Genomic DNA, 23897 nt, shown 5'->3' on the forward strand with positions numbered 1-23897 from the left:
AAAGTATGTTAAAACTATTAATAGATGTAAAGCATGTTAAAACAATAAGCATGTTAAAACTAGCTGCAGTCACACTAACAGGATATACTGCTCTCAATATCCTGGTTCCTAAGAGTTCTCTATTACAGAATATTTTTGTGGGAGTGCCCAAGGCAGACTAGAGCAGTAACTTTGGAATTCCTTGCACATCTGAAACACATGGTTGCCCTTGGTGATGGATGTGTAAAATCAGTCCATCAAGGCATGAACATGCCTAAAATCAAAAGAATTGTGGCAGGACAAGTGCTCTAGCCCTGCCTCCTCAAACATCAGCTCAGCCTTCAGTAAGAGCATCAAAGGCCCATTCATAGGAGATCTTAAACTGAGGGTTATCAGATCTTACTAAGCGCTTGAAGAGTCCCATATGACATCTGCCAACCCCAGGCCAGGGCTTTCTGGTAACATTTGCATGCATTCTGCTGTTGTGACTCTGTGTGTTTTTGTTTTCTTAACGTACTTTTCAACAAAGTAGAGGTGAAAGTGAATACAGCTTCCTTCTAGGATTTCTGCCAGAAAGAGTGAGATAAACAAACCCAAGCACTGCGTTCCAATAACCCAGAGCACACCCAAAACAGCAGCAGCACCTGTTGGACACACCTGGGGCACACCACACTAGGGGTACACAACATTGTGATTTGTGCTCCTTGCCTCCTACCAACACACAGCCTGAGAGGGACAAGCCTATTTAGAACTGGAACCACGTGGTGGTTTATGACTTTAGACTACCTCTTAAGCTTATTTAATTTAAAGACACGTGAGCCACATGTTTCATGCAGCTAATGGCCACACTCCAAGTCAGATCCTCAAAATCTGCACTTCAATTTGCTTATTCTTCACAAATCCTTTTCCAGCATTGGACACAAAGCTCCTACTTTTTGTAGAGTTTCTTCCAGCTTAGCCAAAGTGGCCATATCAAGAAGTGTCTGGAAATCTAACAACTACTTGAGGCAAAACAAAGCACATCTCCTTCATTTGTTAGGCTCAAGATATGCTGTGTTGCACAGGGATCCAGCAGCAGTGAATGGGGAGCAGGTAAGGTGCTGCAATAAACAGCCTGGACTCCAAAATACACAGTAGTTATGATGCATCTTTGCCTGAGAGAGATTTCTCAAATCTGACTATCTTGAGGATATATAAACCTTTCAATTTGCATTAAACAAGCACTTCTTGCTGTATGAGTTGGATCACTTGGCCCCAGGTGCAAAATGTGCCGTGTCCACCAGAGCAGGAAGGCAGAAACAAGAGCAAGTGTGACCACAATAACCATGCAGGCATGCAGCACCCTAGAACGTTCTCAGAGTATGAAAGAGGTTCAGAAGTGAGAAAAAGCCTTATTCAGTACAGTGGAACACATCAGATGAATGCCAAGTCCAAACAGAAATTGTTAGTGTGATCTGATTGTACCTGGAGGCAAATCCCACTGAGACAGGCTGCAAATCTTTTGTGTGTGGCTTTTTCTGTGATTCAAGTTTGCATAAATATTACGCCCCACTCTTTCAGGCTGTTTTAGCACAGCCATGGAATTTCTAATGAGCTGAATAACCCTTCCTTCTGTTCAGAAATCGAGTGGTATATATTTTTTGTATTTACTGTTACCAACACCAGCTCAGCAATTTACTTAATCATCTGTAAAACCAATCTTTTTTTCCCCTGGTGAGTCTGAATACATAAATTTTTTAGGCATTGTAAACTATTAACAAAAGAAAAATCCAATGTTTCACATTATAAATGAAAAGAGGGGTTTTGGATCAATTATATTTTGTAATAGTTTGGCAGGACTTCTTGTGAGTAAGAAGAATTTCTGGTAAAGTGGCAAAGATCTATTGTAGTGAAGCCTGTCCTCCCTCAGGGCAGTTCTTTATTCAAGCCAGGCCATTAGCAAGAGTAAATCAATGTTATCAGCTCACACACACTGACAGCTTGTGTGGTTCCCACTCCCCCTTCCTCCCCCCACATTAGGTTATATTTTTATGCTCTCCAGGGAAATTCAATTAACAGTGTCAGTCTCCTCCTCTCAGTCCATGACTGACACCATCAGGGCTCTTTTCAGTGCCCACTGACATGTAAGATGTGTCTGCTGATTTCTGACTCCCACGTTAACAAGAGAATTCCCATCCCCTCCTGCAAATGACCATGTATGATCTGTGCTATAAACACAGCAACAGCTACTGAAATCAATCCTTCTTGACCTTATTGATCAGAACACCCAGACAGAAAAACACTTCTCCAGTAGTTCAGTAATGTTTTGGGGCTAAACCCCCAAATCAACAACAAAATAACCCATGTCTACTAACACTATCATATTTAGTTTTTAATTCCCCACTGCAGACTCACTAACTAGCAAAACCATGTCAACAATTAATGAGTAACACTTTGCTGCAATTCACATCTCATGTTAAAAAAATCTCAGCAGATGACTACTAGCAAAAGGCTGGATACAACTCCACATTTCCAAGAGTTTCCAAGGATTATTTAGATAACTTTCAAACAGATTAATCTTTTCAGAGTAGTCATGCAACAACATGATTTCTGTATTTTGAAATGAATAAAAAATGAATTTTTCAATAATTAATGAAAACACCGCAGAATTTGAAAATAGCACAACTCTTTCAAACACACTCTTAAGCTTGATGAGCAGCTCCAAGGAACCACCAGAACACACAAGGAGCTCGTGCATCCCAGGCAGCCTCTAGTATTTAAAAGCAAATGCCATTAACAATTGTGTTCTCCACACTGACTAAGCTGTGAAAATCATCAAGCAGAGTCCTCATTTTCACAAACCCCGACTCACAAACATGAATCACAATGATGCAACCCCCTCCTCAGATCTCATTAATTTGGTGTCTTCCAGAATGAATTTTCATTATATTTTGATTACAGATAAGAAAGAGAAGTATTTTCTAGTGGTTGAAGAGAGAACAGAACATAATATTCCAGCTGAAAACTCAAATATGTGGTCCTAATGGAGCAAAAAAAACCACATTACAAGTCACAAAGCACTGTGGCAGCAGACTAACCATGAGGAAATAGGATAAAAGATGCAAATGCAGTGCTATCAAGAAAAAAAAAATCCAACATTTACCATCAAGCAAAACATGCTCTACAATCATATAACTTTGAAAAAGTTAAAAACCTAGAAATATCCCACATATATGTACATCATACCTTCCTCCTCCAGTAAAGACTCACTGACTCTGTTGAACTCTGGCAAAACTCAACAGATGGGTGCTCCAGCAAACCTGGATCCAATTCCTTCCTGTTTTTTGCTGATTGGCTTGGCCTTTACTGTAAAAGCTATTTGTGGGTAAGCACTATAAACTAGATGACTGAAATGACCCAGGTTAAAAACAATCCTCATGAAAATAAGGAGAAATAAGTGAAAAGTGTAATAGCAGATACTGCTTGTTACACAGAGGTCATTTATCCTTCAATATCTCACATTAAACATTCACAAATCCAAACTGATGAGACCTGAGGGCTAAACAATTTATAGGTCAATCATAAGTCACAATACCTCTTTTTCCAGAATGCGAGAGATCTCTCCTAAAGTCCTGTCCAGACCAGGAACTTTGTTGTTCCCCAAGGAACAGCCATCCTGCATTTGGAGGTGCTTCAGAAGGTCTTTTGCTAACCGCTGTAACCTTCAACAGAACACAGAAAACAAAGTGCAGTCAAAGCAAGAACTCCCTTATTAACTTACATCTTTGTAATGAACCTCTGGTAACATTGAATCATGAAAATCTATTTTAAATATTATTATCTATTATGATAATCTATTCAGAACAAGATGCTAAACATCCAAGCATACATACACTCAGCTTGGAGTGACATTTCATTATTTACCTTTTCCAGGAAACAGCACAGATATAGTGAACAGTACAGCCACAAAGGTGCTTTATTAGCTACATTTGTTTCTGTTTCCCTATTCCCCTTCCACAGAGTATCCTGCTAGATTTTGCCATCCTCATTTTCAAATGGTTTCATCCTATTTAAGATGAGTAAGGGAAATGGAACAGCAGGACCACTTGGCTGATTTCTTAGAGGCATCATAAAAGAAATGGCTCCTCAGGGTTATTTGAATAAGAGAAAAGCAACGGCTTTGTAGCCTACCTCAGAAAGGGCATTTTATTAATAAGGGTCAGTGATGAAGCCAAAATGCAGAGGTAGGAGTGATGTAGACATACATATGGGTTAGGTTTCATTTCAGTTTTACACATCTGCACCTGGGCTATTCGCCTGTGCTCTCCTGCTCGGCAGTGAGGGGAAATACACAGTGCCAGGGCTCAACTCTCTCACCCTAACGTCCAAAATACAGCAGCCAAAACACACTCAGAGTTTACCCTTCTGTGCCTTGACTGTGAAGGTGGAGACTTCTCTCTCTCTGAGAGCAGCAGGGCAGAGGAGATAAGGCTGCCAGAGTCCCTTAGCTGGAGACTGAGAGCAGTCAGGAGGAAGTGTCATTCTGTACTTTTCATGGCTTTGATGTCACTGCCTCAGTGTCCCCTCCTGGCTGCTCTGAGTGACAAGGCTCAGGGCTTGCTGGACCTTTGGTTTCACCTACTGGGCAATTTGCACTGAAGTAAGACAAAGCTGGTAACTGAGCAGGAGTGGCAGACATTGCTGGGACTGTAAGCCTACACACAGAAGTCTACAGGAAGAAAAAAGAGGGCAAAGATAACAATGCTCATCATAAAATGGGAGATAGCAGTGTAAAAGGGCCAGAAGGCATTCACGAAATGACCACAGAGTATTGGAAAACAAAAGATTACATTAACCAGTCTCCCAGAAATGAGACAGGAGATGGAATTGGAGATTGTATCACAATAGTCAATACTTAAAAAAAAAAAAAAAAAAAAAAAAAAAAAAAAAAAAAAAAAAAGAAGCAAAAAAAATCCCCAAAATCAGAATATAAATTTGGGGAAGAATAGAGAGCTTCCACTTAATCAAGAGACAGCAGGTACTCTGTGTCTTCTCTTTGAAAAAATTAGGAGCTTCATTAATAGCTTTCAAGACATGCTGAAGAGACATATATATTCTTGAAGTACAAATAAAAATGATTTGTAGAATTTTGAGTCCTAGACTTTTTATCATCTCGTCATCTGAGCCCACTAATATACAACCAGGATTTTTTTATGACAAGAAAAATAAAAGGAGATTATATCCTGATGAGATCTTTTTGCACTGCTATTTCCTCTGTGGAAAATGAGGTTGGAGGAAACCTCTGCCTATCTCCATAAGCCACAAGCTAAAATGGGAAACAAAATTAAAAGCCAAAGCCCAAATAACTTTAGGACTTGGACAGTAAATCAAAAGACCACAGCACCAATAAGAAGTGGAACTGCTGCAGTCCACAAGCAGAGTATTCTCACAGAGTGGGATTTAGATTGGCTATTGCCTTGGCAATATCCTAGCACATTAAGTAAAAAATACTTTATTTCTTTGGTATTTCTACCCAAATTCCATGATTAAAGCATATATAAAGCCCATCACCCTATATTGTAACTTCATCTGACAAAAGACAGCAAGACAGGTTTCCATTTGCTTCATTTAACATCACAGGAATGGAATTCCATTAGGATTAACCACAGAAGCTGAAGAAAGACACTTCCCTAATCTCCATCAGGCATCAGCATACAAAATGTGTAAGGTTTATCAAAACACTACTCATAAGGACTCAAGGAGAACATAATCATATTACACTGAGCCTTCAGCTGACACAACTAACACAAGTGTCTTTTTCTTCAATCTGTTAAGAAGCTCCGTAAGTTAAACATTCAGTTCAGTTTCTGTTCTCATTTTAAAAACAACCTGTACTAACTCCCCAAGAAAAGCTTCCAGCTTTCCATTTCTTCTAAAAGTCTTTCTGGATACTTTTACCAAAATTCAAACTTTCTAAGTGTGTGTTCAGCATCACAGAGTACGAAACTGAAAGAATGAATTTCCAATTCTGCCCCATTAAAGAATTGCTCTTACATGCTCATATCCTACTGCAGGGCGAGTCTTCTGCCAAAAGCAGTCAACGGATGCTGTGTGATCACATGGGGAGCAGAGGGGAAATAAAAACTGCCTCCTCTCACCCAGTCAGCCTTGGAGAAATTATTTAAATGTCCTTCATACTGACTTCTTGGCCATGACAGAGAAATAAGAATAATTTTTGGACTGTTTCAAAGGACTGGAAATCTATGCAAGAGGACTTGTGCTTGGATGCAGAATTTGCCATTGCTGTGAATGGATTTGGAAAGAGAGAGCTCTTTGTACATGCTGGACTCCTGGCACACTCTTGGTATGCATGGGGGATTACTGGGACATGGCATCCACACCTGATCCAGTGACTCTGGAAATATCATTGAATCCAAATCCAAACATTTCAAGACAATTAGGAAGTCTTCCTTCCATTCCCCAATTTTCACTCCTCCAATGCTTACTAAGTCATACAGGTAATGATAAATATTGAAACTTTACTGTGCAGGATAAAACAGAAAGTTAATGGGTTTCTTCCCTTAAATTATTTACATCTTACTTATTAAGGTTTTAGTACTTCTCACAAACGGATAATTCAGAATGCAGAAGAAATATCAGAAGGATGTAAAAGGCCCTGATTTGTCTTGGAACATTGCCATAATGTAAACTAATAAACTGTATGTTCAGCAAATACAAACACAGTATCTGATCTTTTTGCACTGCAAATGGAAAAATAAGGGATAGTCATATCAAAGGTTTTTAACATGGGCTAAATATTTTTAGCAGGTTTAATATATTCTGTAGGCCAAAGGAAAAGGATCTGTCAATATTTCCAGGTCACATTTCATCTCCAGAAAAAGCCTTGAAACAATAGCATCAATGTGTCCAGCACTAGCATATTTAACCCGATATCTTGGATGTATGCTGATGTCCAGGAAAGGATGGGTGTGGCTGGACAGGGTGCTGGCTGCTGGGCAATTCCCATGGGAAGAGTGGATTCTGCTCCCAGCTGTTCCTGCCAGGGCAGCCCCGGGGCCAGCCAGACATGGAGAGTCCCCATTCCTGGATACACTGCCCCCATTCCTGGCCACGCTGCCCCCATTCCTGGACATGCTGCCCTCATTCTCCCCAAGGCAGGCGGTGCTGGAGGGAACTGAGGGCGGCTGTGGCACCTCTGCCCTGCCCCAGTCAAAGCCATGGAGGTGCCCTAAAAGCAGCCCCCAGCCATTCCCTGTGCCCCCAGTGCCACCCCTGCCCTACAATCCATGTCCTGGCACACAGGGCACCCTCTGGGCACTGCAGGTGTGCCATGGGAACAGCATCCCACAGCTGAACAAAGCCACCAACACTGCCAGACACAAACCCCCTGTAGCTTCATACACCTTGAAATGGAAATCTGAATCATGATGAAAAACTCCTAGAAATACTGTTTTTTGAATATATTTATTTGCATTCCCATGAGGAGGTTTTAACCATTCTCTGAAGAGGAAATCCACTGCCTGCCCAATCATACTCCTGGTATTTATCTTGTTTTAAAGTTTACCTGAATTTTATTTTATTTACACTCTGGCTGTTCTACAGTTTTCACAACATTTTGGAAATTAAATTCTATATAAATACTTCAGTTTCAGAGATTGTCTTTTTTTTTTCCCCTCAGTAATCTGTATTGTGGTATATCTTGTAACTGGCCTAACTAGACTCTAAGCATTCTACACCAGGAAAACCTACAAGGTGAGTTTATCCTGTGAATGCACTGAGATATCCTAATGAGAGAAAGAAAGTACTATATCGGTACAGACATTTATCTTTAGGCTTCTGAAACAACAAACTTCACACTACATTCCCATCTCCTCTGCAGCAGACTGTTACAGGAAATATTTCTTTTTCTACCTCTTCTTTTTGTGCTGCAGTCTGTTTCCTGAATAATAGTGGCTCCAATTTCTATACTATCTGAAGTATCCCTTTACTTAGTTTAAAAAAAAAAAAAAAGAAAAAAAAAAAAAAAAAAGAAGAAAAAAAAAAGTTAAAACCATTTCTTGTTATGTGAGGAGAGACTAGATAAAATTTTAGACCAAGGGTTAACTTTTCCCCCTGTAAACCTGCTAATTCTCTTCAGGCACAAGGTAATCTTTCATTACTTTAGTTTCCCTATGGTATTGAAGGATGACAATCATACTTTGCTACCTGGATATTCAGCACTGAAATGCATGGCCTCATCTCTGCATTAGAAGATCCTAAATAGATGTAAATAACTCTCTAACTCTGTGAAAATGTTTTCCTTCCCTTTTCAAAATGTGCTCTGAGGGACACCTGAGAGCACACTTGACACACCTCTTGCCACATTATCCTAGTACACTGGACACCAAATAAAAACTCAGATCAGTTCCCAGAGAATATTAGTTAATACTACAAACCCAACAAGAGTTCACCAACACTTAGAAAATTACCTAAGTGCCACCAGGGACCAACAAAAAATGCACTTGAGAAAGGCAGGGAGCAACACCTGGCTGTTCCAACTGACAACCTCCACACTCCTTTCCTTGAATGTCCCTCTTGCCACATGAAATAATTCAGAGACTAAAATACCTACCAAACGAGGCAATATTTGGAATTATCCCACCTCTCTCCCTAATGCATGCATTTTTTTTTAAACAGATATTAAAAGACCCAACTGTCCCAGCCATCTTTTAGACGTCATTTCTAAGAAAGAACTCCTTAGAGTCATTTACAATCCCAGTGCTGTAGTACTGAAAAAGGGATACCCACTGTCTATCACAGCAGGTAAAGCCTGTCTGCTGATTGCTATTAGTGTAGTATCAGTGTAGAGCTTAGAAAGCACTTAAATCAGTGCTTCCTTAGTGCATAAAGCTTTTATAAATCTGCAAACCTTCAAGTAATATGAACCACTGAAATGGTCTATCAGTTGCATCAGCAAATCTATGGTCTCATAATATTAAAGTGGCCTAATCTTAAAGGTGATCTAAAAAGGCTTTTTACCTGCCAAAGACTAACTCTGCTTTCTGTCTTTCTTCTTTAACAACTGCCAACATGACTAAGAACTAAAATCAGATAAGAAGTTGCATTCCATAAATGGTTCTCGTTGTTTGTGAAGACACTCAGTTTGGGGGTAGAGGAGTGGATAAAGAAATGTGGCATAAGAAAGGAAGCACAGAAGAAAGATATCTTTACTTAAAATCTAAAACACATTGCTTCTACTAAGTAAATAAATAAACCTACCAATTGCGCCCATTTTAAACAGAATTTAAAAAGGAACTTCTCCATTTTTAAGCTCCATAGCCCACTAAATCAGAAGATATTTTCTGTTCACTGGTATACTTCCACTCTAATCTGAGTACATCGAACCTTCCCTTGGAAAAGATAAAAAGTCTTCGCATTTTTTTTGACCCAAAGACTGCATTTAGCACTCTGGGTTTTTACCCCTTTTGTTCTGTGATGGGACTTTCCCCAGTAACTGTGCAGATCTCCTGAGAGCTGTGCAGCAGTTTGCTCTCCCAGCCAGGTACAGGGGCAGCTCATCACAGAATCCCTGTGCAGCACTCGGTGTTCTGGCTGAAGAGCCAACCCTCTGACTGCTTGCACAGCTTCTCAAGGTAATAATGCTTCAGATCTACTACTTCTTGTTTCTTTGTGCTGACTCCTGTTCCTGCTGGCCTTGGTTAAGTAGGATCCTGTACTTAGTTTTGTATTTTCCTACTATTTTTAAAACTAGGTTGTGCCATGTAAGCAGATACAGTCTGGGTTAAAACTCTTGCCTCATAAAATTTCTTGCCTTCACATCCTTTCTCTTACAGAAAGAGATAATACTTCCCTACTCTTCTTCCATTTTGTAATATGTGTTGTGGAAAGCAAACACATTTTAATAGAAATAAATGGGCTTCTGGTTGATTCAGAGACACTCCTCTACTTAAAAAGCCAGTTCAGACTTGAGTTCCCATTTTTACCTCCTCGATTTCAAAGAAGCTCACAAATATTTAAGCCCTCATAGCAGGTAAAAAATTGTGTAATTTTGGAAATAACAGTAACTACGGTACCTGAAACTGTATTTCAAAAATTTAGATGTAAACCTCTGATAGATCTCTAGGTTTCTACAAGAAGACTGCAAAGAGACCTCCCAGATCTGTGATGGAAGTGAGCTATACAGTGACTATCACTAGTTCACATGTAAAAAGGTACAGCCCTAACGGAGGCAATAAAGGAAGAAACTAAAAAAGCAGATGTAGCAGAAGATTCTGTTTGAAATCAAATGAGCAACTAACTACATAAGGAGAAATGAAAACTATAAATTGAGGATCACTCAAAAAATTTGAAAACATTTTTTAAAAAAATTAAAATTGGAGTTTCTCTCACACTACAACTGAGACAGAACTGACCAAGTTATATCACTGATAATCTCAGAATTTAACACTGAGACACCAGAGCTTATTAATATATTCAGAGTCAAATTCACATATATCTACTTTCTGATGACTAGAACCTATTTTTTTTCTAGCAGCAGAGAAAAGCAAAACACAGAAGCTACAAATCTAGAAGTCTCAATATACCATGAAATTAATCTTGCAAACGGAAGTGCTGATGAACAAGAAACTAAGCCAACTCCTTCCCATGTGTTTATGCAGGTGTGCCATCTGCTGGAGATGGGTCATTTTCTTGTGTCAAACCTCAGTGATGGATTTTTATTATTTTAAAATACATCTAAGGTTCAGCAGCAGTTTTCAAGCTTTTGAGAAGCCTATGTAAGAGATACTTGCATACAGGCTGGTTGTACGTACATCAAGGAGGTCAAACTGAAAAGATCTGAACTGTTTAACAACCAGCAACTTGTACAAAATTCCACCTTCCTCAGCAGCTTATGTGTGATGGAAACAACCACAAAATATACAGGAACTGGTACAGGTTATTATCTCAGTCTGAAGACAAAAGTCCCCAGTCAGGAAAGTTGTTGCAATTTTAGGATGAGGGTTTTTGACTCCAGCTCTCAAGACTCCCCAGCCCCTTGACTGATGGTACAGACCTCCTAGGCCCAGTTATCAGTAAGGCACACACACCATCTGCCCACTGGGAATGAATGTCTCAGGAACACTAAGAACAGGGCAGGCTGCATAATCCTCTTCACTAATCCATTTGTTTCCCCATTTTTGGCTTAAGAGTCTCTTGGGCTGACTGTGCTTTCCTAGAGCTGCAGGAATGCAGGTAACCTGTCAGTGAGAACCTGGGTGAATCCTGTCAGGAGTTCCCTACATCTCCCTGCATGCTGCATTAAGAACATTGGGTTTGGTTTCTCTAGAACCTGACTCCAGCTTTCCCCTGTGCTCCCTCATTCTGGTACCAAGAAGGACAGTCAGCAGTCACCATCCATCTTTTCCATGCTATTTGTGACATTGTAGATCTCTATAACATAACCCCAGTAAGAACTTCTTCCCATTAATCACATTTACCTCCAGGAGTAGTACTAGTTTATTTATTTCCTAATACATAAGATATACCTAAAAATCCTAATTCCCTGTCTGCTATCTCTGAACCTTTAGCAACTGTTGCTTATGTGTTCAGAGATAAAGAACTAGAACTTCACATCCTTTTTAAAAGATGTAAAGGACCCAGGTATTTGTACCTGATGACATTCTTTGTTCTGTTTTCACTTGTTTCTAAGTAATTTTAACATAGGATTTCTATGAGCTACTGAGCACTGAGCTGGTATTTTCCAGGAACTACCAACCCCATCTGCAAATTCAAGACTCACACTTTTAATGTGAAGATATAATTGAGTTCTGTCTTCCCTCTCCACTGGGTAGCACTCCACATACACTGGATTTCACCTGCCGTTTTACTGCCTGCTCACTCACTCTCTTCAAAGTTATCATTCAGCACCAGTTCTCGTCCCTACTGTCCTGAATCTCGGCATGAACATCACACTGTTCCCTCACTGCTGGCCCTCTTTTCCCAAGTCATTTAAGAACATGTTGCCCACCACAGAACTGCAGAACTCTTGGTAACCTCCCTGTTCTGCCAAGGCTGATGAAACTCCTCTTCTTTTCCATTTCTTAACTGTTTTCCACTTAAACTACAGCTGTATAGTTTCTTTTAAAATCTCAGGTAATAGACTTTATCAAAGTAATTTTGGAAATCCAAATATCTTGCATTTTTTTCCCTACTGGTTTCAATGGAACCAGAAAAGAAAAGGTGAGTAATTGTCACTTTTAAACTGAGCAGAATGAACTTGCCAGTGATCACAGATCTTGTTTTAATCTTTCCATCCAACTGTTTTCATCTGTGCCTTATCCTTGACAATAAAAAGGTCCATTCTTTAAAAAGTTCAATGTCAGCCCAAGACATCTGTGCATTAGAAGATCTGTATTTCCACAACAAGAACCTTTGTTTCTGACCAAAGAAGGTCAAATGTAAGACTTCCAGTCCCAGAATTCCAGTGCTGAATTTTCACCTCTCAGTCTTAAGGTCCAAGACTGGAACCTTCTCGTTTCCAGGTAAGAGAAAAAGTAAGTATATGTTCTTTTTACTATTGCAACTTACACAGGTTAAGATATACAGTGTCTTCAGAAAAAAAACCCCTGAATTTATTGAAGTCTGACCTTTTGTATTAGAGACTGATCTGTAACTCAGGATGGCAACATGCCCTATATTGAGGGAAAATCTTCCACACCTGCTCCACTAGAAATTTCAGGGGCACTTCTGTGACAGACAGGGGAAAATAGTATATGTCTAAAACATACAGAGATAAATGCTTACTTGGCTTTAAATGGAGAATCAGACACAGCATTTTTTGCTTCCATCAAGCTCTCATATTCCTTTGCCCTGGAGGAGAAAATATTCATTATTATAGACTATTGACTAACGTGTACAGGATGTAAGACCAGCAAGGGAGTTCAAACCTTTGGGTTTTTCTGCTTCATTGTAAAGCATAGCATTTCTGTCAATGCTGCCCTGTCATAATCCATAATCCACTGGTGCTTATCTACTGGCCATTGGCCATTAACAAGTTATGATTAACATTACTACTTTAGAATAACATCAGTACACAAAAGGTGTACTGAAGTTGACTTTTCAAATGGTAGAAAATTTCACAAGTGATATGTACAACTGTAGTAATTACTGCCTATTACAGAATTATTAGTGATATAATGCTACATAATATTATAATAAAACACATAAGTAATATTGTTATATAAAATATTAATGACTTAGACATGTAGTGCAGACCAGATTAGTACATCAGAGAGATTACAATTAACATACAAATAACTGGTTGTATTTGCAGGGATAGGAGCATTTTTTATGTAACTAATGACTGTAGTGTAACATAACGAATGTTAGGCAAACAGCACGGATACACCTCCACCAAGGACTCCTTTACTGCTGGAAACAGAAATACGACCTCTTTACTCCCTTAAAACGATTGTTTACATTGGCCATATGCCAAAAGCAGGAAGATCGAGACAAGACTTTTTTCCATTGCTTGTTTTCACTCCAGCCAGCCTGTGCCAACAGGTGAAACCATGAGTCCTTCCTGGAGCAAGGCAGGACTCACAGTGACAATCCTGCACCCCATTTCTAACAACACACACATAAAGCAAAACTAATCCAGGCACTGCAGTGATGCAGATAACATTTCTCTCGGATACATATTTTAAACCTTCCTTTATATTTTCTGTTCACCCAAATGACTCAAGTTTCCCAAAGCCACTCCACCAGTTGGAATGGTTTGCTTCACCATTTCAACTTACGCCCCATGCAAATATTGTTACATCACCACCAGCTCTGATTTGTGGGTCATGAATAAAGCCATTAATCACAGCTGAATTTAGTATTAAACATTAAGGTGAGATTCCTTTATTAACCTCTTGCCTTCTTAGCCAGAAACAACACATTTCAGCTTCTGTACAGACAAATCAGTCAAACCTGAATTATCACCCCAAAACCCTGTTACTAAATGCACATGGCTGGAGTGCTTGAAATCCCCTGCAAAGCCTGTACCAACTATCTGCTAAGCACACCTCTAATGCTGCCACTCAGCTTTCACCAACCCTGCTTTTCCTGTGTGAGTGTCCAAACATCCTCCTGCTAACAGCACATACATGATAACCTGAGATAATTTACTTACCTATATATCAGTTGTTACTGATAGCACCAGTTAAATGGCTTAGGGTTATAAATATAATTAATAAGACTAACAAAACTTCTCAATACATCTAATATCCCATTGATCCCAATCTGTCCCCTCATTCACCTCTGCCCTTCACTGCTTTGAGACTACAAGAGTGATTTAAGATTTGAAAACTCAGGAGTGTAACAGGAACCTATTTGGTTGCAGTTCTTTTTTTTTTCCAGTTTAAAATATTACAGCTTTCTAGAAACTGAAATGATTGTGACATTTCAAGTGCTGAGGTGTAAGGGCACTGGTTGTAACTATTTACTTTCCTAGAGAAAAGCTGCAAATATGTCCTAAAACATGGTGTGCAGACAATCTGCTAACACCTATGAAACTGAATTGGCAACATCAAAATACCTCTGCTTTACATTGCTACTGGACATTTTTATTAGTAAGTCTTTTGTGTTAACATCAGAAAATCTTCTAGTTAACTGTGAGCTATCTTCAAGGACAGCAAAGCCATTGAAAACTCTAGCCACCCTTTAAAAGTAAAACCAAGCTTAATGAACATGAAGTTCATGTCTCCTCAATATACCTTAGATTTTGAAGCTTTCACTGTATTTTTCAATAGTACATCACCATTGCACAATGATGGCTCTTTATTATTGTTTTAATCACAATTTTTGATGATGAATATGCTGACTCACACAGCAGTCTGACACACACAAACTCAAAATGTTCTGAAAAAGCTTTTCTCCTCTCTGTGCCAACAATAAATTTTTATTTCAACTTGCATTCCAAGGTCTGACAAATCTTTAACTAAATTCAACAGAAGCAGCCCTGGAGAAATAATTAAAACTGGACCCAGTAACTCCATTAAATCAACAGGTCATATGAATAACTCTGCATCCTGAGCAACCAGAAACCTGAAGAACATTACCCAGTTCCAACTGTGTTATTCAGACAGTGGATCTGCTCATCCAAAGAGGAGAGCAGTCAGAAATAATAACACACTGTAAGAGTGTTGTGGGTTTGAAAGATGATGTGCCTGCCAGGAGTTAATAAACCATCTCACTTCTGATGTAGCTCTAAAAATCTGTGCAAGCTTTTGTCTTTTATTTGAAAGCCTTCTTGCTTAAAAAAGGCAGAGAAAATGTGTAACAACGACTCTTACCTAGCAGAGAAGTATTTTTAGAGAGAAATGCAAAAATATGCTAAATGCTGGGCTGAGCATTAACCTGAACTGGGGACCATTCAGCCATAAAGAGTGACACTGCTACTCCATGATATAATGATGTCCTGCACATCACACTGATTTGCAGATGTCACTTTTTAGACTAAGAACAAATTGCACGTCTGACAACTCACTTTCTTCTTTAAGATATTTCAAACTTTATTCTTGTTGTGACAGGCAACAAAAAACAATTAAATTTAGTCATGGGATTTGACACTACAGCAGGCTGACTTCTATTTGTTGATTACTATTGATTTTCTTTGATACTTCATTTAAAAATCAATAGCTAGAAAGAAAAATAGGCATGGTTTACACAAATTTAAACATGCTATTGTATGCTAGAAGAGGCTACAGTTTTGGCAGGGCACTGGCATCCAATTATGAGAAAAGCTCTTAACAGGTGAAACCAAGGGCTCCAGATCGATACTCAGTTTTCTTTCTCAATCAGAGAAAGTGGCCATAAATTAGGCTCATCAGTGTTATTTTCAAGACCCTCCCAAAGCAAATAATTTCACATTTTTTTCAGTCTTCCACTGCACTCATACTAGAGGACAGAAGATTAAGTTTAAAACAAAACTTAGAGGAAAAAAAAATAAAAAGAAATTTGTATCACCTGGAGTTCATCCGTGCCTTTAGCTTTTTGGCTTTCTTTTTAATTTTCTGTTTCTCCTCTCCACCTTTTAATGGTTCCACAGGAACAGAACTCTCAACCACAATGTCCACAATGTACTTTTTTAATGACAGGTGCTCCTGCAGAAATATTGAAATAATATTTAATGCTATAGTATGTGATGGAGATACAGACTATCTTCCCAGGAAAAAACAGTGATAAACATTTAACTGAAGGTTATGAAAATGAAGCCAAAATTGAAAATACATCTTGGGAAAGAGATTATTGCACACTGGAGAGAACAAGCTGTGTATTTTCTAAAAAGGGAGAAAAAATTATTAAAAGCATAACAAGAAATACTGTGCCTTCTTTTCAAGAAACTGTTATGTAACAAGGACGGACTCCCAGCTGACATCCTCTCTCTCCTCCAAGCTGCCTTTTACAGCTACAGGAAACCTGCCCTACCAACATAACTCATTACATTAAATAAGCTAATTTTGGTTTTTATATCAATTCTTCATCAAAATCTAAACATATCTTAGTCTTCATTAAAATATATTGAAATGTATTTTATTTTTTTTACTATTCACTACTTACAACATTACTGTTTATTAATAGGGCTATTACTTTTCCTCTCACATTAAAAAATTTGAATTTAGGCAAAATACTGGTAAAATTTCTGTTCCCCAGTGAAGAAATGCTAAACAACCAGTTCAATGCCACTTATTAGAATGTATTTACACAATTTTTAATACACTGAGGCTTGTATCTGTTTTCTTACAAAATACCAAACTTATTATGAAGTATAGGTCACCATCACAGCTTTGGTAGGATAATTTATCCTTAAATATCCTTATGGCCACAATCAGATGCGGTTATTCTTTCTCTTTTGGTAAGTACCCTTAAAATTCTAAGTAAAAGGTGAAGTGCAAAAGAAATTTATAGTGTTTTCCAGAAAACAATCTATATTTTCTTTCATTGATTCAGGAAAATGCTGCGCCTGTTGAAAACAAAATAAATCTCTGTGAAATTTCCTGGAAAAAGACCATTTAGTTTTTGGAAAGCAGTGCTGCATGGTATAACCTAGGAATATATATCTGGTAGAAATAGTAAATGAAATATCTATTCTAAATCACAGGAATGCAAAATGCATACTGAATTAGTAGGTCTAATTCTACTGAATGAGTACTGGACATAAGCAAACCAACATTATCCTCCAAGCAAATTCTAAAGATAATGTTGACTTTCTCTTTGCTCCTCTGCCTACCTTTGGTAAGTCCCAGCACACCTGAGCAGTTTTCCTCAATGAATTGTCCAAGTTGTTCACACTATACACGCTGCTACAGATTGCTAGAGTCTTTTGTAAGGTAATTTTAACAGCATCTGTAGGCATTTTCCCTTAATATTCTCCACTTGGTTGTGGCAAGAAGTGCTTAAAAGAAAACCTTCTCAGGGTATCTCCAGAGGCTGTGCCCTTGGAGCAGGACTACATTGCAATGAATTAGTTCTCCACCAAGCTGCTGAGGGCAGAATTAACCATCCCTATCCTTGTTATGAATCCCCAACTCCCAGCTCAGTTTTGTCTCCTCAGAGAGATGTGTCCCTCAACACCCACTCAAAAATACCTTTTCCACTAATTTTCTTTTTAAAACCAGAAATCCAGTCCTTAGGTTCAAATTGCACAGGAAACAGGTGGGTTGGAATTTGACAATGTTAAGAAAAGAAAGGACTTCCTCAGAACAGACCACGGCACTGCTGCTTTGCTACCAAGCACTTCAGGGTACTGCTCCTGTGACATCTACTGAGAAAGATATTTATGAATGATTTCCATGGGATTTGGTATTAACATCCCTGCTTTCCAAAGGTTCCAAGCCCAGCACCTCCAGGAGCCTAACTCAGGTCCCTGCAGTGAAGATGCAGTACTGGTAACACACCAAACTAACCAGAGCTATTACTGTACTTCTACATCTTCATTCAACAGTGCAACTGGGACTCTGGTTGATCACATCTTCAAACTGTTACTGCTCCAAAGCCACAGCAGACTGGAATAAAGTTCCCACTGCACTCTGGGATGGCCACCATGCTACACCAGGGGCAGCCAGGCTGCTGTGCAGCCACACAGGGCAGCTGTAACCATGAGGTCACACTTGTGCTGGGCTCAATGCAAGGAGACAAAGCTTTGCACCCCCTGCACACTCATCTCCTTTTTCATCATCTTATCCGTGATTAGCTGTTGCCTTGAAGAGAATTGTAGGGTTCAACAAGCACATTCATGCTCCAGGCTGTGGGGCCAGGAGAGCACCCACAATGGTTGCACAAATTTGTTCACAGGAACTCGAGCACCTCTGTGCATGATGGTTCTCAGCATTCTCAGCTTTCACACGGGGCAGTGTGGATTAATATCAGACTTCATAGAGCTTGTTAAAGTCAGACCAGAGTAACAATACCTTGTGTCACAAAAACAATCACTTTCTGAAGGTACATATCAAAGCGTGGGATTATCACTGTGGGCAGATCAACACCATTCAGGTGTGAAACAAGAATAACAAATAGCTTGGTATTGGGTGACAACTGGCACCTGAGGAGAGCTGCTGCTACATCACCCTCCAGAATAGGGGAAAAATATTTATCCCTGTATTTTATTAAGCTCCCACCAGTTACCTGAAAAAATTATGGTTTTAGAATCCACTGCGTCACACTGAAGTACAGGAAGTCCAACCCTCTAAATAACTAAACTCATGAGTAATTTTACCTACACAGCCATAGTTGGGCAGGTGAACACATCACAAAAATAACCACCAGAGCATAAAAGGAGCAAGATCAGTGCAGTATTTTTAAAGCAAACTTTTGTCATCCTTTCATTTAAGTAGGAACAAAACTCATTAGTTTGGGGTGGGTGTGTTTCTAATAAATGTAATGAAGGTAACTGAATAATCTGGACACTTCTTCCTGAAATCTTTTCACTTCTTTTTAATTATTATTTTTATATAAGTAAACTGCTAAATGCAGTCAGAATTTCTGGGACTGAATTAATTTATCCTCTCCCTAAATGCATTCTGGGTTTCTTCTTACGGCAAGGTGAAGGGTCATCACTGGTCTGGTCCTGTGCTATGCTGAGCATACTCTGGCCCCAAATCCCCAGATATTGGTAAACCAGCAGATCTTTGGAGAATTTAGGCCATTATAAACGTGAAGCATTATTAATTAGAGGATCTTTTTTAATGGAAGCTTCTGTCATTAAGATCTATATTCAACCCTGCCAAAAACGTTCAGGGCAGTTTCAGTTCCAGCCATATCAATTTTAGCTGTGTGATTTCTCTGAAGCTCTGTTTTAAAGGCTTATGTACAACACAGTAATTCTGCTGGTTCTGGTACACCTTTTATCTCAGGATTAAACCAGACCCATCTATGATGGTCACTCTGTATCAGATTTCTGCCATCATTTTTCATATATGATACTCATCCTCTGAGCTGCACAGCTGAGATCAAGAACATTACAAAGTAAGGTGTCAGCTCTCACAAAGGTGACATAATGTGTGCCACAAAGAGCAGGCACTGTTCTATGCTGGGATGTGCAGCTGCAAAATAAAGAAACAAGAACAGAATGCTGAAATGGATTTTTTCATGATCACCTGTACATGTTCCTCTCTCCCCATGTGATGACGGCTTAGTGACCTATTAGAGTAGAAATACTCCTGATCTTTCTCTCCAGTGTTATTTCCATGCATTACCCAAAGCTAAGGACTACTGTTAAAAATCCCAAGGTACCCTGTACCTGTCTCAGGGGAAGAACTCTCAGTCTGCAGCTGAAAAAGCCATGAAGTAAATGCAAGGTAGCAAACATCCACTATGTGATACTGAATGGCATTTTGTACAGACACATGTAGTTATTGGACAACTCCATAGAACCTCTCAATTTTTATATGACACTGAAGTATTTTTTAGAACAACTGCCATAAATTTCTGTAAAATTTTCAATACTTTATTCACAAACAAGGTGATAAAGACTAACATTAAATGGCCATGTAAAATGCAGACACCACAAAGCAGACAAACTGGATTAGTTACAAAAAATGTCCGTGATTCCTTCCTTCTCCCTCCATTCTCAACTGTTGTGACTTTTAGTCAAGCCATTGAAAATCCTGAAACTTTCCAAATGCAACAGATGGGCCTCATCTACAAACTACATGAGAAATCGAGTTGCCAAAACCATTAAAGCTAAAGCTAATAAGGTCACCCCTGAAGTCACATTCCTGCTGGTCATTGCCTAGTCCCCTTCAACTGCCTGAACCAGAAAATCTACCCTCTTAATCTCATATCTTGAAGTTGATCATTTTAGTTGACTAGGTACTTCTTAGAACCAATGTTTTCTCTGCTTCTTATATGACATGTTTACGCTACAAGGATAACAGCATTATAATCAATATCTCCTGAAATAAAAGTAATTTTTTCAGACTCCAGAACTAACATAATTGCAAAATTTTCCATGGACAGTGCAGCAAATGCTACACAGCTGAGCAGGGTCCACTTCTGCTTGGATGAGGAAAACCATACCTTAAACTGGATTCTGAACCTCAGTAATCTATATAAAATACAACAGCTGGATAAGAAATTTCCCAGCTGACATCCTCTTCATACAATAGCCATTCACAAGACCAATACTCTTCAGCAGCCCTCCCCATTTACTGTTCTAATTACAGCAAGAGCATCCATGGATCTGTCCTTGGCAGATGAAACCTTGAAAATGTATTTATCAAACCAGAATACAACTGCAAAATTATGTTCCTACCCCATCTTTTTGACTGTGACACTTCTTGGCTTTCTGTATTACGTATAAGCTGCTATTCATTTCACTACTCAGAAAATATTAATAGGAACTTTATTAAATTGTGAAGTGTGCCAAGCAGAATTCTTCCTCACGAAATCCCTTCCTTCTAAAATTAGAGGTAACCACAACACAAATACTTATTTCCAGTTCCTTTCTTTTTAAGTACATGTTGCCTTTTTATGAATTCTGCCTGGGGCATGCCTTCATAGGCAGGACAATATTGCAGCAAAGCCAAGAAGAGAAGGAGAGCCTGGCTGCAGCCCCAGCTGCAGAGTCTCTGTGTTATCCTTGGCCCTCCCTGAGTACAGTGTTCCCTCTAGCACAGCAGGCACAGAAGGCTCTGGGATCCTTGGAGCACACAGGAGAAGCCAGCAGCAGCAAGCAGGGTACCAGGGAGCTCCTGGCACCTGCTCCAGGCTCAGGGAGGCAGCAGAGCAGGGGATCCTCAGTCCAGCAGGAGCAGGGCAAGGCCTGGCAGTGCTACCCAGGCTGTGAGCCAGGGCTCCCAACCTGTGCTCCGTCATTTATGAACTAATCAAGTGCAGATGTGGAAAACCTTCTTGGCTACTGGACCTTCACCCAAAAAAACTAAGCCAAAATGACCTTGCTGAATCTCAAGGGTTTATAGGGTTTTCCCCCTCTGTTATTTTTTCATTTTCATTCCCTTCTGTATTTCTGGATTCTGGCCAGAACTGAAGAAGAAATGCCAGAATACTGTAAGGCTGGTTATTCTGTTATTTTTGTATTCTTTCCAACCTTGAATCCCCAAGTTCTGAAAGAAAAGGTATTCTCTTAAGTGTTCTAACCCAATTCTGCAAACCAAGGCAACTTGAAAAACATTTGTCTTCAGCTATTTATTTAAATTCAGCCTTCAGAACTTCCAAACACTTGTTGTTACTTGCCCTCTCACATCAGCATTAAAATATAAACAAGAGGAAGACTATAAAGAAATACTTGTAGTAGCTTATATCACATAATAATAGCTGTCACTCATTTACCATTTTAGTATTAAAAAATACATATCAAACTGAGTATTTTCCATAAAGGTAAGGTACATAAGGAATATATTCTAGCAAATCAATAGGTAATTATTCTGAAGCCTACATATATCTTTTGGATTTACATCTCTACCTGTTTCAAAAGAAACAATTTCCTGTAACTGCAGAAAATCATTAAAAAGTGTTTTCGCTATTTATTACCAAAGTTAGGAATAATGGTTTCTTACTTGTGTACTTGAACACTTAAGGGATATATTTGCCAAATTTTGAAGGGTTTTTTAACATTAAATTCTAAATCGCATTATCACAGGAATATTTGTTCATGATTTTACTATATGTTTCAACAGAACTCCTCAGTATTTTATTTTTTCCTCATAACCTAGGACAATATTTAATATGGGAAACAGATGCTAAAGTAGACTATGAGTTATATCAAAAGCACACTTTAATTTTAAACAATGACAGCCTGAAACACAAATGATCAGTAATTCTCAATCATAAAGAAACCCAATACTATTGTAGGACCACAAGTGATCCACTCCAAAATATAAAGACTCATAAAAAGGAAGGTATTCCTTATGAATATGAATTAATAAGTGTTATTAGAGGTGCTACACATATAAGAAACAGGTCATAAAGTAATGAATATTCAAATATTTTTTTCTCAAAATCAATTTTAATTATTCACATTTCTATGCTAGACTTTACTTTAGAAGATGAGTTGAGAGCATTAAAAAACTTTTATTATTCATTTAAAACTGAGGAGTGACCTTTCATTGTACAACTAGGTTTTCCCTGACATCCCTGACATTTAGGGTTTTTTTCCATGAGGGACTAACCCTGCTTTTTAGCACGCCCAAACTAAAATCTATTTTTACTGCTAATAGTGACTGCACTTTCAGTCACCCTGCTTGTCCATAGATTCAATGACACCAGTCTGCCACTAAGATAAATAGCAAATAATATTCTTATTATGAGCTTTAAGTATTTCTTCAGATTTTTAATATAATTCCCACTTGTCACTCTGAAATGTGGGAACAGAAGGCAAAGTAAAGGTGTCTCTTCTGTGAGGATGAGAATTCTGCATCCTGGTCATGGAAAGCATCCCTGCAGATGAGGGAGAAAAGCTGGAAGGCACTGACATTATCATCTGGCTGCAAGGACAGCTGAGAGAAAGGGGGGGATCAGAGGGCACTTGGGCCTGCCAGCAGTAGATTTTTTTACTGGCTGGGAATATTATTCAAGATATCCAAGCCAAAAATAGGAAGGGTGCAGTCAATGATCTATCAAAATTAAAGGCACAGCCAATAAACAATTAATCATGTACATTTTTGCCAAGAAAAACAACACTTTTTAATAAATTAAAGGTAAGAAGCTATTGCTATGCAAAGTAGAAAAAAACCAGAATTGATGTATGGGGTACTGAGAGACCTTCTGCAACCTGCAACATGGATTAGACTTTGTAATTGATTGTTCATGACAATGTCTTTTAGGACAGAAGTATTCACAGCAGAATGACACGGTCAGAGCTCCTGGGCTGAAGGGGACCATTGGTATCCATGAGGTAGGAAATAGCCATAAACAAAAATGGACCACAGACGCCTGGTGTAATTCCACTCCTCTAGCAACACACAGCTCTGGCTCTAAAAAAAATCCTTCCTTCCTCAGGAAAAAAAAAAAAAGAGTAAAGCCAACTCAACCAGAACCTGAGGCTTTACAGGGATGGGGAGCTCTTGTTTGCAAGTGATTTACAGATTATTTCCCCTGAGCAACAGAGAAGAAAAATGGGCTACTGTTGGAGAACTATAATCAGATGCCAAGAAAAAAAAAAGAATTTACTATGAAGTCTGTGGATAAAGCAAACAGGAATCTTATTCTACATACGACCGAAACACACACTTCACCCGACTGCCCAAAAATGGAGCAGTACCACCAGAGCAGGGCCAGGGTCACTTCCCTGTGCTGTAATGGTCATAATGGAGCAGCCAAATGCCAGAAGAGATGAAGGGCAAAGAGCAGGGCAAGAGCAAGGCTGGACACACTGGACACTGACCAGAGCTGTGGCTGCCCTTGGACCCCTGCAAGTGTCCAGGCCAGGCTGGCAG

The 23897-nt window shown here is 39.1% G+C and overlaps 1 protein-coding gene across 1 annotated transcript in view; it reads right to left on the reverse strand.

Moving 5' to 3' along the window:
- Positions 1–23897, reverse strand: part of SCAPER (S-phase cyclin A associated protein in the ER) — a 135798-nt gene that overhangs the window by 63301 nt on the left and 48600 nt on the right. The window contains exons 21-23 of the mRNA XM_083870732.1: positions 15970–16106; positions 12763–12828; positions 3554–3680 (exon numbers count right to left, since the gene is read on the reverse strand). Coding sequence (XP_083726858.1) covers positions 3554–3680; positions 12763–12828; positions 15970–16106 — 330 coding nt within the window. The remainder of the gene's footprint in view (positions 1–3553; positions 3681–12762; positions 12829–15969; positions 16107–23897) is intronic.

This window comes from Zosterops lateralis (genome assembly GCF_965231275.1).
Source record: "Zosterops lateralis genome assembly, chromosome: 13".
Lineage (NCBI taxonomy): Eukaryota > Metazoa > Chordata > Aves > Passeriformes > Zosteropidae > Zosterops > Zosterops lateralis.